At 44.0% G+C, this 16,435-nt stretch overlaps 1 protein-coding gene across 1 annotated transcript in view; it reads left to right on the plus strand.

Moving 5' to 3' along the window:
- Positions 1-713: 713 nt before the first annotated feature.
- LOC108803518 (pentraxin fusion protein-like) overlaps positions 714-16,435 on the plus strand; it is a gene marked incomplete at its 3' end in the record, with an annotated part of 21,496 nt that continues 5,774 nt past the window's right edge. Inside the window, exons 1-5 of the mRNA XM_018575353.1 lie at positions 714-822; positions 2,971-3,256; positions 4,037-4,215; positions 5,841-6,123; positions 7,668-7,801. Of these exons, the coding sequence (XP_018430855.1) occupies positions 714-822; positions 2,971-3,256; positions 4,037-4,215; positions 5,841-6,123; positions 7,668-7,801 (991 nt within the window). The remainder of the gene's footprint in view (positions 823-2,970; positions 3,257-4,036; positions 4,216-5,840; positions 6,124-7,667; positions 7,802-16,435) is intronic.

A 16,435-nucleotide genomic window follows, 5' to 3' on the forward strand; every position in this document is an offset into this window, starting at 1 on the left:
ACCCTTATTTCCTCTTTTTCTGTTCCCTCCTACCCCCTTTCTCTACACTCATCCCCTAAATTACTTTCCTCTACTTCTGTTCCCACCTTACCCCCTCTTTCTCTACTCTTGTTCTCTGACCTCCTTTCTTCTCCTTCCCATATCTCTATCTGACCTCTTTTCTCATCCTTGCCATCCAATCTTCTACTTTGCTTTCCAACTTGCCCTTCATCTTCTTCATACTCTCAACCTACCTGCTCTACTACTATGTTTGTTTCTATACAGGACAGTTGGATGACTGCACAGAGCTACGTATGAACTCTTTCTTTATTCTTTCATAAAAGCATAACACATAAGATGCACTAAAACCTCTGACATGTTTCATGCACACAGGTGCTTAGTCACAGTCACAGGTACTGTAGCTTACATAAATTCCACCTCATCCAATGGGGCTGTGCATAATCAGCTGTGGTTAACTTCTATTTAACAACATCCTATGACAAAACCTCTTTATAATCCAAACATTGGAACGAATACTAAATAATCTGTGCAAAAAACATTCACAATCCTTCTCCTATTGTTCTGCATACAGTTTCTGTTGGCTCTTTGAGATATAAAACATGAGCAACAAACTTTTAATCTTCACATTTCTTGTAATGCTTTTGTGTGGGTTCAGATGTTCCACAGTTTCATCAATACATCTGGGTGCTACTGGGACCTTTCATTGCTCTAATATGAGGGGACGATACGTGAATGTCTTACTGCGGGGAAAAACAGGGTATCTCACATTGTGTGAAATTCAGATCCTCGGAGTACCTGTGACTGAGAGTGAAAGTTCTGCAAGTAAGTTGCTGCCTAATGTCCCTCACCTTTGGGCGAGATGAATATTATTCTCTATGTTTTCTTTTCTTTTTTGACATGGTTTTGGCATAGGAAGGCTGAATCTCCCCCGGAGAGACAGTCAGACTGGCTACCTGCAACCTCTCTATTACTTGTTTGTACCTCTCGCTCTCCAGTATAGACAAATAGCTTCCAGCACTCAAGCCTTGATGGAGGGGGAGTTGTGAGCCCTCCAAACATGTCGGCCGTTATCCTCAAACCTGGCCTCACTATAAATAAACCTTTAGTGGGCTTGATACAAACCTGTGGAGCTCTCACCCTTTAATATAGTATTGCTCTGCACCATGTCTCTGTGTGGAGGTGGCTATCTTGGATAGAGACAGAACTTTCCTCATATCAGAGCTGCCTCCCTAATGAAGCAATAATCAAACAGCATCAGGAGAGCTTCAGAAACCACAGATCCACAGAATGAATGAAGCAGAGAGATCTTTGCGCTGGAGGTTCCCTAGTACAGCTTACACTCCAGCAAGGAGAACAGTGATCAGCAGAGTGGTGACATCACCAAATCTCATTCCAAATGTCCAATGACCAGCAGGCAGAGGCAGCGGTGCCTTAGATCTCGCACTGCAGGTATACAGCTATGAGGATACAGAACAGGAATGCCTATGCAAGGGAAGGAATTCAGGATACTGCATATGCACAGATAGCATTTTGGATTGAGATTCAGGTCCAGTTTAATGAAGGTCAGAATTAAGGATTACCTATACTGGAATGTTTAGAAAATTGAAGAATCTCAAATAGAGACATAGGGGTTGATGTATTCAAAATCATCAATGGGGACCCCAATATTAGGAATAAACTGTTTTATCCCAAAACTGTATTGAGAACCCGGGGACACAACAAGAGGTTAGAAGAGAAGGGGTTCAATCGTAGAATTCGCAAGGGATATTTCACTTTGAGAGTAGTGAAAGTTTGGAATTCCCTCCCGCAGGCGGTGGTGGTATCTGCGGATAACATTGATACATTCGAGAAACTTCTGGATGAGTTTCTTCTCTCGCAGAATCTACAGGGATATGGGAAGTTGTAAAGCCAGAAAAATACACACACACTCACATACCTAGGTTGGACTGGATGGGCCTTGGTCTTTATTCAACCTTACAGACTATGTAACTATGTATCAATGGTGTGGAGTAGGGATGCACCGATACCAGTATCGGTATCGGTGCCGATACTGAGTATTTGGGTGAGTACTCATACTCACCCAAATGCTCCGATACCTAGCACGAGTACTTCCTGTATCAGGAAGCCAGGCAGCACATCATTACACGCTGCCCGGTTTCCTGATTGGCCAGGAAACGGCTCCATGCTCTCTCGTCACTTGTGATGAGAGAGCATGGAGCCGACTTCCTGGCCAATCAGGAAGCCGGGTAGCGTGCAATGACGCGCTGCGCGCTTCCAGATTGGTCAGGAAGCTAGCAAATCCGGAAGACGGGCACCGTGTAATGACACAGCACCCGGCATTCTGATTGGCCGGGAAGCCGGCGTCATGCTCCCTCGTCATCTCATGAATCATAATATTAAAAAAGGGACCTTAAAGCATTAGTTTGTATTGCTTTAGAAAAAATGTGACCTATCCCTTTAAGAAAAAGTATCGGTAATTGGTATCTGCGAGTACTTGATCAAAAGTATCGGTACTCGTACTCGGTCTTAAAAAAGTGGTATTGGTGAATCCCTAGTGTGGAGAATATTCACTTTGGAAATTGAATTTTCATTTAGCTTAGTAAATGAAGTGAAGCTAAGTGGCTAATTGCTTTGAAAAGGATACCCAATCATGTGCAAGGAAAGGTGCATATGATTGGATGATTGACGTCAGCATGACCTCACCTCATTAACTAAGCTAAGTAAACATTCACTTTGCAAAGTGAGCACACTCTACTCCTTTAGTAAATCAGAGGTTCTAAACGTACCCCACTATATATTAGACAGTGTTGGCTTGGGGTACATCTTATTTAATGTAAATTGATAATACTTATGCATCTATTTTTAAAAGTTTATTATCATTTAGTTTATAGATCCTGTAAAAAAACAGAATAAATACAAGCACCATACGTAGTATTTTGGATGATGACTTTATGTTCTCTTTTTTACCAGATAAAAATCTCGCCCTTCAGGGCCGTGCGACTCAGTCTACTAATTACAACGCTTTGAGCTCTGCAATGAACGCCATAGACGGAAATACGGAATCAAACTATAACCAGGGGTCTTGCTTCTCTAGTGTCAGCCAGCTTTCACCCTGGTGGAGAGTGGATTTGTTAGAAACATATAATATATCCCACATTATGGTCACTAACCGAGGAGACTGCTGTGCTGCGAACATTAATGGAGTAGAAATACTTGTTGGGGACTCCTTGGCCAACAATGGCAACAATAATCCAAGGTGAACGTATTCCTCTCCAAAACCCTTCTTACTCAACCCCTAAATCTTCTCCCTCCTTCTACTCCAATTCCTACTCTACTTTTCCTCCTTCACCTTTTTGCCCTTCCCTTCCTCCTACCTATCCACATCTCTTTCTCTTCCTGCTGCTCATTTTAATCCTCTTTCCCCTCTACTTCCTTCTCCTCTCCCTCTTCCTCCTCTACCCCCTTCTCCTCCCTTCCTCCTGCTTTACTTCTATTTCCTCCCCCTTTTCCTCCTCTACCTCTTGCTCCCCCCCTCTTCCTCCTTGATCTCCTTATCCTCTCCTCTTTCTCTTCTACTTCCTTCTCCCCTCCCTTATCCTCCTCCCCCTCTTCTTTCTTCTCTCCCTTTTCGTAATTTACCTCCTTCTTCTCCCCTCTTTCTCCACTTTTTTATCCCCCTCTTCCTCCTGTACCTCCTCCTTCTCTTCCTCTTTGACCTCCTTATCCTCCTCTCTTTCTCCTCTACTTCCTTCTCCCCTCCCTCTTCCTCCTTCCCCTCTTCCTCCTTTTCTTTCTTCTCTCCCTTTTCCTCCTTCTCCCTTCTTTCTCCACTTTTTCACCCCCTCTTCCTCCTCTACATCCTTCTCCTCTCTCTCTTTCTCCTCCTCTATCTCCTTCTCCTTTCCTTGCCTATTCACCTTCTCCTCCTCCTCTTCCTTCAACTCCTTCTTCTTCTCCTGCTTTCATTCTCTGCTCTCCTTCTCTCTTTCTACTTTCCCTTGTTTAATCCAATGTTTTTTCATTTCATTGTATGCAGATGTGCTCAGATCGGTTCTATACAACTGGGTGGCACTAGCACCTTCTATTGTCCTAACATGAAGGGCCGATATGTGAATGTAATACTGCGTGGAAAAACAGGATATCTCACATTTTGTGAAATTCAAGTTTTTGGAACACCTGTACCTAACGAGGAACAATTTGTCTGCTTAAAAAAAGGTAAAAAAAAAAAAGAAATGATGATTAACTACATTGAGATGGTTGAAAAATAATATAGGGACCCCATACATCATACAATTGCTATGACTCCCCCCTTCCCCAAGAAGGTACCAGCCCTTTACATATATGGGTTGCTATAACCATAGTCAATGCTATGCCAGTACCAGCCCAAATGACTTTCAACATAAGTATAGGTGGCCTATATGTCCCCTCATATCCTGTTACAAGCAGGTAGGTAACCACACATGTCCACTGGGAGCCAGGGCCGGCCTTAGGGGTGTGCGAGCCGTGCGGCCGCACAGGGCGCCATGGCAACAAAGGCGCCGTGCGGCCGTCACAGCTCGTCCTGTGGGCGGCTTCTCTCCCCCTCACCGCTGGCCATCCGATATGACAGCGCTCCCTCGAAAAAAATATTATTATTATGTGTCTGAATACAATACAGACCCCTGGCTTCATTTACATGTAGCCCGGGGTCTGTGTTCTGTTTTTTATTTTTACTTTTCTAGATGCACTTACTTGAAAAAAGGGGTCAGCATGACGACCTGACACTTTATTTTTATAGACTCTATTGTAGTCTGACATTTATTGTTTACCTTCTGTTGTTTTATTTGATAAGAATACTTCTATTGTGCCTACAAGTTTAATACCTTTGAATAAAAGTTTTATTTTTATCACACTTTTTAATATGTTTCTTTGCGGCTTAACAAAATAGGAGTCTTTAAATGGTGCATATATTGGGGGAAATGGGTGTGGTTACGGGGGCGTGGCCACTAAAGGGTGTGGCCACTGAGGGGCGCTGTAAAGCTTTCTCGCACAGGGCGCCTAAAGGCCTAAGGCCGGCCCTGCTGGGAGCCTATAGGAAAACACTTACTAAGGTAACTTAAATAAACATAAAAAACAACCACTTAGATCTCTTAGCAACCTGGGGCGCTGTGACCGGAAAGGGAGCGGCACATGACGAAATGAGATGCCGCCTGAGGCAACCCCATCAGGCTGCCTCATCACATGGATGGCCCTGGTATCACACACCGAACCCTCAGCTCCACTCCAGCTGGACACTCACACTGGTGGTTCTGCTGTGGTTTCTGGTTACAAGTCATCCCTTCTTCCATTCTTTCTGTGCAAAGATTTTATTTGGGTCTAAGAGCGTCCTCTCTGTCCTTCTAAGAGCCGCAAGGCCTCTGGACCGTTCTTCCAATAAAAAAAACTAAAACTGATTGCACATAAAGGGCCTCTATGTTCAAAAATTAAAAGTAAATCTGTGTTTCTATATGGAATTTCCATAAGTTCTATCCCGCTCCTAATAACCATATCCCTCTAGACGTCTGTAAACTTACTCAATGAAGATGCCCATAGGAGGGACTTCCTCAATGCACTGACACCATTTCACTGAGCCCTGTGAATATTTACGTCCTTGTGTCACCACTCAGAAGTAAAATATGTCACCAGCACACCTTCTTGAAGGATCCTTATCCAGTAACACCTTCATTGACTTTTATTGACGTAGTGAAACGATGATTAATGGTCAGTTGAAATGATCTTAGCTGTATTTTAGCAGTAAGACCACCCAAACATTCATACCAATGCCTGGATTCTCTATGATACATTATTCTCTTTTCAATCAGATAATCTCGCCCTTCAGGGCCGAGCAACCCAGTCCTCAAGTTTAGAATTTTTAAGCTTGGGAATGAATGCTATAGATGGAAATTCGGATCCCATCTACGCCTACAGGTCTTGCTTCTCTAGTAAATATGAGGCGTCACCCTGGTGGAGATTGGATTTATTGGCAAGCTATAAAATATCCCACATAACGATCACCAACAGAGGTGACTGCTGTGCAGAGTACATTAATGGAGCAGAAATTCTTATTGGAGGTTCACTAACCAACAACGGGAACAATAATGCAAGGTGAGCTTTCACCTCCCCAAGACCCCTCCTACTTTTCATTTCTCATTTCTTTTTACCACTTCATTCTCCATTCTTTCCTTTCTACTGCTCTTCCCATATGTCTGTCTTGCCTCTTCCTCTTCTATCCTCCTCTTCCATATCCCTCTTCTTTTCCTTTTCCTAGTCTTGTTTTGTCTCTTGTAAAAAATGGAAAATGTAGTAAGCACGCTACTATGGAAATAGATATACACTGAGTGGCCAGATTATTATGACCACCTGATGTTTGTAGGCATAATAATCTGACCACTCAGTGTATGTGGTAATAGGATAGGGTGTGCTGGCTCCTTAAACAAGGAGAGGAGCCCTGTGTGCAGAATAAACAAAGAAAATAACAAAGAAAGAAGCGCTACTACCCACAGATTATAATTCATAATTGACAAAGTTGGATGAAGTGTAATTCATAAAGGACATGTATGAAGTAGAGTGGAAAGTGACTCACTGTTAGATGGAGGTGGTAGGTGAGTAGGTAATCGGTGATGAAAGAATGAATGGTAGCGCCAACCGATGGAGGAGATCTGCTCTGAAATCTGAGTGCGAGGAGAGGAGTCGCTGGCTGGAGACAGCGTCAGGCGGCCGCAGCTGGGAACAGGCTAGGCACTGAATGTGTTGGTAGTGTCAGGTGCTGTCAAGACTCAGCTGGCCAGGCTGAGCCCTGGCGGCTGTGCGTAAAAAAGGTCGGGGAAGCCACTCTGCCGCGCTGTCAATAGGCAGTGGATGGTGAATGTTCGTGAGGGAGCGAGCACGGAGCTGGATGGCTGTAGGATCCGTCTCGCTGGGTAGTGAGAAGTGTCAGGCGGCTACGCGTTTCGAGGCAGTGCCTCTTTGTCAAGCCAGAAGGGAGACAACAAGAACAGCTTGTCTCACTTACCACTCTTCATCATACATGTCCTTTATGAATTACACTTAATCCAATTTATCAATTATGCAATTATAATCTGTGGGTAGTAGCGCTTCTTTCTTTGTTATTTTCTTTGTTTTGTCTCTTCCCTTTCAGATTCTATGTTTCTTCTTTCTTAGCTTCTTCTGTCCCCTATATTCCATATCCTTCTTCTACTTTCGCTCTTTCAAAACCATTCCTTATTCATATCCTTCTTCTTCCACTTCCCTTTTACCTATTCTTGTTTTGCCTCCTCCTCTACTCTTTGATATCCTCCTTCTACTACGTCTCTTATTCCAGTTGTTGTGTGTGTGTGTGTGTCCCCTTTACTCTTTCATAGTCTTCTTTTTCATATTTTTTTTTCTTCTTAGTCTTAGTCATTCCTCTTCACTTCCATATCCTTCTTTTTCTTCTACTTTTTTTTTTCCTAGAATTCTTCAGTCCCTTCCCTTCCTAATGCAAACAAAGCCTTCTTCTCCTTTTCTTTTTTCTAGTCTTTCTTTTCTGTACTCTTCCCTTTCTCATCTCCTTTTCCACATCTATCGCCAACTTTTCTTCCTTTCCCCTCATCTCTCTCTTCCCTTCTTGATGCAACAAATATCTGTTTACTGATTATTATTTTTTCCAGATGTGCTCAGATCACAGCAATACCACTGGGTACCACTCTGACTTTCCAGTGCTTCGATATGAAAGGCCAATATGTGAACATTGTCCTACCTGGGAAAACAGCATATCTCACATTTTGTGAAGTTCAGATCTATGGTACACCTGTAACAGAATGTTCTGCCTGCTAAAAATGATCACGATCAAAAATGAATAAAAGTTAAGCAACAATCTAGCACATTTTGGGTGGATACAGGAAGGCAAACGCAGGCGTTCACTACTGCAGGCTCTCAACAATCTCAGTGGGGGTATCTTCCCTCAGAGGCCTTGGGTCCACCACACTTCTCAGTGTAGTAAAAAGTATTTATCAAGAAAAGTAATTAGTAGGTACTGTAAGTTTCCAGATTGGACCCTTTGTGCCATAACCAAATTGCTTTCAAAGCAACTGAACACATTAGAGCACTTGGGCCTAATGATCACTTATTCAGGTCATGAGCATTGCATTATTCTCCTATATCCCAGAAAGATGAGACATTTCTTGGGCCCTCGGTGGGTCTCTTATCAGGTTGGCTGTAATAACCTGTCACAATCTTGCACTTCATGATGCCTACTCTCCATGTTATAGTTTTGCACACCGCTTTAGTTTAAATTAAAATTATAGCTTGCTTAACATGTTCAATACAATACAAGAGTGCCAAGGCCACCATACTGTTCAGTTGGGTTTTACCCCATGGGACCTCCACCATCTGACAGTACGATTGTTACAATGCTATCAATGACATTCCCATCCAGCATGGATGCTCTATAGTTTTATACTTTTAGCTGGGGTCCTGAATACAATTCCCACCAAGAATCTGTTTTCTCCTCGTTTTTGTGTGATGGGGGTACCAGTTTTCTCCTATAATCTTAAAAACTACCAATATTCTACTGAGCTTCTGCCCAAAATTGGCTATAGTTCAAGGTTGGCATCATGGGGAGGCATTAGTTTGTGATCCCTCCCGAAAATGAATGTTGTGCCCTGCCCACAACTGAGACAAGGGTTACCATGCCAATTCAAATGTTGTGCCTAGTGCCACATGCAGTCCTAAGGACAAAACCCAAACAGCATGGAACTTGGGGGGGTGAGTGGCAGGTTTGGGGCAAGGGGTGGTGCAGACACCGGACTTCCCACCCAGCTTGCTTTCCAGCTCATTGACGTCACCAGTTGCCAGGAGCTGAGCAGGAATCTCTGTCTGGCGTCCCACCGAGCTCACTGATCTGTCAGTGGTTGCCAGGAGCTCAGTGGGATGCAAGCCAGTGCTTCCTGCTCAGCTCCTGGCAACTGATGTCAATGAGCTGGGTGGGAACCTGCACAGAGTGCCACAGATTGCTAAGAACTCCTAGGAACCTGGGATGCTGTGGCCGACCCCTGCCACGCCACCCACCACACGGCCGCCCCCAGCAAAAGCCTCAGGCTGCCTCATTGTAGGGATGACCCTGCTTATCAAAGAGGATTACGTTGTCTCTGACCTCTATGGAGATGGGGTAAAGGGTTTGAGCCCCTTTTCTCTGCTTCTCCATTATGTGCTCAATCACCCCGTCCTCCAGCTACATAAAAAAATGTTCTGACTTGGGGAAGTGGAGACAATTTAGAGTGACAACATTAATTTCGGTACCTTTGTCTTTTAACCATTGAGAAGATCGGTGGGGACAGGATGTAAGTGAAGGAAAGGTAGAACTTCTCTTTAGGAAACATCAGTAGAAAGTGTCTGCCAATTGCGGGAACCCTCCTGTGTCCTCCCAAAATGAAACCATTATTTTTGGATGGCGTTATCTGTTAAAGAATTGCTTCTGGTGATTTCGTTTTCTTTTGTGATTCATAATAATATAATATTCAGATGATTTTGATGATGTTTTCATCCTACAATGGAGAAATAAAATTATATATATATAACGTGTATGTATAGCCCAAACTTGTTTGTAGTCTTGGATGGAGTCAGGAGGGGTTAAAACCCTGTCGGTTATTTTTTATTTTGCTATCTGTGTCTCCTTTTAGACAGTTGTCACCAGAATCGGTGTCCCCATTGAAGGATTTACTCTTACCCTTCTTCTGGTGACAACTGAAACCAACTTTGGATTTCTCATTATGTGCCACCCCAATGTGGAATAGAAGTTTAGTAGATAAGAATTTATATAGTTATTTCCTTAGAATCATTTTTCTATGGCTGTTTTATATTTAGTTCACATGCTGCCGTCTAGTGACCCTTTGTGGTAATCTACTTGTTTTCTATGTTCCTTTTCCTGATATATGACACGATTCCTTTGAATCTAATGCTCCACCCTACTTCTTGGGTATAGTACTTCCTGTGTCATGGATGCAGCTAACAGGCCACATGTAACAGGGACACATGTACTCTGCATAGTACGCTACGAAAGTATCGTCTTTTGACCGCATAACACCGCAATCATTTACCTGCTGTTATCCTGTTGTCTGATGTACAGAATAAAGCAACCCTTGTGGATGAAAAGGTATTGGTGAGTTCAGCTATCTGACAATGATTGTCCTCAGTGATTGTATCTGCTTATACAAGCCAGGCATAGAGGTCTCAGCAAGGGATAAGTCACTAGCACAACAATCGTAGTCAGAATACATTACTTTCTCTCTTGATGACAAAGCTCACTGGGGCAAAAAGAGGGTTGAATCTACCTGGCAGGCATTATAATCCTGATCTAATTTCTGGCCTGATTTTCCTATGCTCCTCAGCTCCATCTAGTGGCTGTAATTCAGTATTCTCCTGATATGACATTTAACTTGGAAAGAAAATATGCCAAATTGAGATGAGCTCAGGTTCAAACCTGCTCTGGACCTGAACTCCACTGAACCCGGAAGTACCATGGGGCCACCAGCGTAATCTGCTGCAGGCCAGAATATTCCTCACCCCACAGATGAGTATAAACAAAGGGACAGGAAGCCTGTGCTGATGACATTGGCCTTCTTTGGTCACACGGCCGTATTAAATGAATGTCATTGACCAAATATAGCCACGTGACCATATAAGGTCGATGAATGAATAAGCTCTTTCCGCTGCTGTCCAATGAGCTGTGGCCAAGAGGGGGTTTGCTTACGTGTAGCTGCATGCGGGAAATTATCATCCACAGCTGATTGGACAGCAGTGTAAAGAGCTTCCATCCTTCCTGGGAGTGTACCCGTCCGAACCTGAACTCCTCTAAACACTAGAGGAGCTCAGATTCAGACTGGGTACAGTCCAAATGTGAGCCCATCCCTATTGCTAATAATATTTGATTTTGCTCCATTTGAACAGAACAAATGTACACAATTAGGGCAAATGGCAAATTGTTCACAAATACACCCCTTAGGCCCCTTTCACACTGTCCGGTCAGGAGGGGATCTGTGCATGGATCCATAGACTTACATTGGGGCATCCAATCGGGTCTCCCTCAAATACTAACAGACGGTTCTAATCGCACCGCTCACCTGAAATGGGCCATAGCATTTGACTCTCTGAAGCAGAGTTCTTCAGCTGTGTCCAGACATGCACCGCTTTTCAGCATGACTGAGTTTTACTGAATGTAAGGAACACCAGTCACTCGTAGTGTAGCGGGAAATACCTTTTGGGAAACCAGCAATGGACTCCGGACACAGACTTCAGGAATACAAATCTTCTTTATTCTCTGCGCAGATTTTTGACCCAGGGGACTTCTGTCTCCAAAATCCTGGGTGCCCCTTAAGGGCTGGTCACAAAATATATATAACAACAATTACGTCACATGACACATTTCCAATACACATATTTCCTATACGTCTTATTCCTTATACAGCTCTAAGGCAATCAGCATTTGCAATTTTACCATTTATGGCTTATGTATCCTGTCACAACCTTTTGTCATAAACTCATGACTGATTACTATTACAGTTTTGAGAGAAGGGGGAGGGGGACCTAAGTCACAAGATTCTGCCATCAGCATTTTCTGTAGGACAGAAGTCAAAGGATCATATGTGTAGATACAAAAAAACAAATGATTTAAACCGTGGGCCATTTTGTCTGCTGCCACAGTAGTATTATGGCCAGCTTGGCATGCATGGTAGGAGACCAGGCATCTTACACAGTTACATAGTATTTGAGGTTGAATAAAGACATTAGTCCATCAAGTCCAACCTATTAGGATCTCATTCTAGGAGTACCCGTACCCCTGTATATTACGGTCCCTTAAGAAATCGTCCAAAAGTTTCTTGAACAATTCCACATTATTTGCTGAAATCACCGCTGGGAGACATCAGATGTGGATGGCCAATAGATACCCAACAATGACCTAGTTCTAGGTTCTTCCAATGAATTGTGGAGCAGTCGTGTGTCTCAGCTTTGACCTCCCTCTGGTTGTAGCCTCAAATTTACTGGATTGCTGATGTTATGTAGCAACAATGTGGACGCGAGCAGGTAAGTTCAGCAATTATTTGCCCAATGATGAGAAGATTCTTCAACATCTTTAGTCTGTACAGAGAGAAGAAAGATGTGCAGGTCTGCAAGGAGATTTCTGACACAGATGTCAGCGACCTCCGAGACCCCAATTATCAACAGCAAAAATGCAAATATGCTTAAACAAACAAGATACAATGATGAGAATAGTTGTTGCTGACACCTTTCTTCCTTCCTTCTGGAGGGGGGCTACTTTTCGTCCCCATGGTCCCTGTGCAGTGGCGACTCTAGGAACAATATATAGGGGGGGCACATAAGATACCACAGTCAAAACTGGGGGGGAAAAAAGAGCCATGTTTCGGCCGATACATCGGCGCATCCCTGGTTTCTATTCTGCCCTCTGGGCCCTGTTCCAGCGGGGAGAAAAGAAAGTGACAGCCGGCCGAGCCCTGCAGGACAAGAGCGCTGTGAGCAGCCGGCGTCTCTCCTCCCACAACGCTCAGCCGCCTATCACAGTCCGGCAGAGCGGTGTGGGGGCGGAGACAGCGCTGTCACAGGAGGCTGAGCTCTCCTACGTCCCCCTGCTTAAGCCAGTACATGGATTGTAACGTCGGGTAAATAGACACCAAACATGTCAAGCCTTAAAATTGCGTGCGCCCGCAAAATCGCAAAAAAACTATCATACCCAAAATTGGCCATTAGCGACGCTTAAAAAGCTTTTACCGCTCATCAGTTTAGTGTTATCACTGATTGATGGGCCTAGAATTATTGCTCTCACTTATTGCTCTCATGTGTGACTATTTATTTAGTTTTTCACCTAACTTTATTGTTATCACATAGGAGGCTAAGAAATCCTCTATGTGATAGCAAAAATATGCAACATGTCCTCTTTATGGTGACATCAGGGGTCCCCAAGACCTAGGGACCCCCAAAGAAGCTTGAGAGTGACACAAGAATGCAGAAATTATATAATATACATCACTTTCGCATTCTGACACCGGAGAGGGGATCACAGGGAGATTGTGTGTTGAACTCCTCTGATCCCGTGTCACAGAGCCACCATGCTGGTCTCGGGCTCGCACCGGGCAGAGCGGAGCTCGGGACCAGCAGAGGGGGGGGGGGGCGCTGCGGACGGAGATGGGGGGGTGCACAATCGGCACCTTATGCAAGTGATCCGCCGGCCGCTTGTATGTAAACAGGCATCGATCGCTGCCTGTTTTTAAATTTGGGCAGTTTCCTGCTCGCGCACTTGAGTGGGCGGGGGCCGCTCACCTCCAGGAAGCTCCCGGCCGGCCGTTCATGCACAACTGCCGGCCGGGAGGCGGTTAATGTACAACCAAACCCAAAATCTTTTTTTAGTATTGGATAGATTGGAGAGGGATTATAACACCCGTCATGTTTTTATTGCTGTGTCCTCCCTCCCTATTTGTCTTGGTGACTAATTTCACTGAAAGTGAAAGAAAAATCACAACATTTTGGGCAATAGATGAGAAATCTTCCAATGTGGACATTAGTCCTGGTGACGCTGCCAGGATTTCCCTCACTTTGACATGATTTCCTCTCGCTTCCTGTTGTGACTATTGGACAAGACGTGAAGAGAAATCTCCCCAATACCACACAGGTGGCATAAAAAAAAAAAAGCTTACACCTGATATACTTACTGATCTGCCCAAACACCTTACGATAATGGCGGGTAATCCCGCGATCGTACGATTATCGTAAGGTGGGTGGAAGCCGTGCGACCTCTACTACTGTAAGGTCGCACGACTTTTAACTTACGAACATGTTCGAAAACCCGTCGAGCACCGTACGATGTTCGGTGGGTGTGTAGCATGTTCGGCATTGCGGTCGTCGGAATCCTGCCCCTCAGGGGGGCGCGGCTTGCGATCATCGCAAGTACGGTCTGCCTGTCCAAGATGGGCAGATCGTACGTTTTTTTTAAGTACCTTACAACCATCGCAAGACAAAAGTCTTGCGATGGTTGTAAGGTGTGTGCCCAGCCTTAACCTGCCTGAAAGCCCCTATGCTTGGGGACACCAGATTCCAGGATCCCATCCGTCAATGCAATGTTTTCTTGTACATTGAACTACTGTGAATGACATGCTTTGTTACCTATTATCTCAAATAAAAACTTATTTGAAGAAAAAAAAAAAAGAAGCTTACAGGGTTTATAACTTTCCCTCTATCCAAAACTAAAAAAAAATAAAGATTTGGCTTTTACTTTAATAAAACCCCACTGTTAGGAAGTTTTTAATGTGTTCTAAAATAACATTTTGCATTCAGCAGCTATTTTACAAGCAGAACGAATGAGCAGCTTTGTAATGCATGCAGCACAACCAATATATATTTTACCCTGTGCATTTTCTAACCTTAAGCAAAGTACTGACCGTTTGGTACATTCACAATTGAGGATATAGTAACCATACCATGTCCTCAATTATGTACACACACTCAGCGATCACTGATCCCGGACTGCTTGTACCTCGCTCTCCTCTCTGACACGCTATCACAGGAGGCTGAGCAAGCGGTGTACGGAGGAGAGCTCAGCCTTCTGTGACAGCGCGGCCTGTCTCCGCCCCCACACAGCGTTGTACCGGACTGTGATAGGAGGCTGAGCGGTGTGGGGGGAGACGCCGTCCTCTCACAGCGCTCGGCCATTACAGTTTCTCTCCTCCCTGCTGGGACACAGAGCAGCGCCCAGCGGGGAGGATAGAAAGCACGGATGCGCTGATGTATCGGCAGGAAAATTGCACTTTCGGCATTATGCCAAAAGTGCCACTTTCGGCCCATATATCGGTGCATCCCTAGTCTCATCTGTTGGTAGTTTTGGAAGTACTCTATAGGTGAAGTATGTGAACCTACACCAAAATGGCACAAAGCTCAACAGTTTTAGGCTAGGTACAATTTGACACAAAGTCGGGTTCACAGAACCACGGCTGCTTATAGTGTCATACTAAAACTGATGTATGGGCCTTAGGGCAAAACAATGTGGTAGAGCGTATAACAAGGTACCGTATATAGGGCCTTAAACAGAGTATTATGTAGAAAGCTAGTATATTGTGCTTTAGAGTGAGTGCGGGATTACTCTTAAAGGTAATCTTGTTTCCAGGACTCCACCAGCCAACTGAGAGACTGCTCCTCCCAATTGATGGGAAAGGAAATACACAGATTAAAAGCATCACGCCACCCTCGCTTCAGCTTTTGAATAGAACCTACTTATGGTGTTCGATGGGATAATGGCCGTCATGGTAAAGTCAAGGAAACAAGATTGTCACAAAGTGTAATCCCAGAATTCCCACTCCTCCTCCATGACAGATAACCAAGATGTAAGGATAAATCCTTCAGGGTAGGGACAGAGCCAATAGTAGCTTGACCCAAAGGACAAGTCCTGGTTCACCAACAGAGCCACATGTTATTCCTTGATGAAGATATTTTTGAAGCCTTTGATTCCTTGGTCAGAATGGAACCTTATACACAGGGCTTGAAAAATGTTAGGGTGTCTCACCAGTCAGTCAAAATGTCCCCAGTAAGCATGACTGGACTACGGCCTTGCAATTTATGTTAAAAATGTTTGGGGACAGATAGAGCTTTCTTTTGGAGGTATATAATCACCGCTGGGGGGGGGGGGGAAGTCACGTAAATAGACACCAAACATGTCAAGCCTTACAATTACGCGCGCCCGCAAAAAACGACCACACTGAAAATTGGCCATAGGCGACGCTTAAGACGCTTTTACCGCTCATCAGTTTAACAAACGAGCGGATTTTTCAAGCCCTGGTTATACATCTAATGATATATCTTCTTCTGCAACTCACTAGTACAAAAAAAATATATAGAATTATGAAGCTTACCAGGAATGTGAGGCTCCTTTGCATGGCCATTGGAGGAGGGGAGAGGAGTGAGGGAAGGACACTGAAATGTATCTTTTTTTCCTTTTTTTTCTTTCCAATTATTATGGATATCTTTCGCTTTTGATTTGATTTCTCCCTGCGAGACACGATTATTATATGTCTGTATTGTTTAGGGCTGCAGCTAACGATTATTTTCCAAATCGATTAGTTAGCCGATTATTAAGTTCGATTAATCGGATAAAAAATAAAATACATTTTAAAAAATGGCTCCAGTGATGGACTACTAGTTTGTATTGAGATTGTAGTCCACCACAGGAGGAGAAGCTTGGAGCGGTGGAAGAAAAAAAAAAAGTGTGGTGTGCAATATAGTGAAATGAAAAGTGTAAAATTATACAGCAATCAATACAGAATGGCACCGGCTACAGAGGACTCCAAACCCAGCAATACATTATACAGCACAATACCACCAGCTATAGAGGAGCACAACAAATCCCAGCAATAGTACATTATACAGTGGTGCAATGCAG

Source organism: Nanorana parkeri, unplaced genomic scaffold (assembly GCF_000935625.1).
Source record: "Nanorana parkeri isolate BGI_ZX_2015 unplaced genomic scaffold, ASM93562v1 scaffold3822, whole genome shotgun sequence".
Lineage (NCBI taxonomy): Eukaryota > Metazoa > Chordata > Amphibia > Anura > Dicroglossidae > Nanorana > Nanorana parkeri.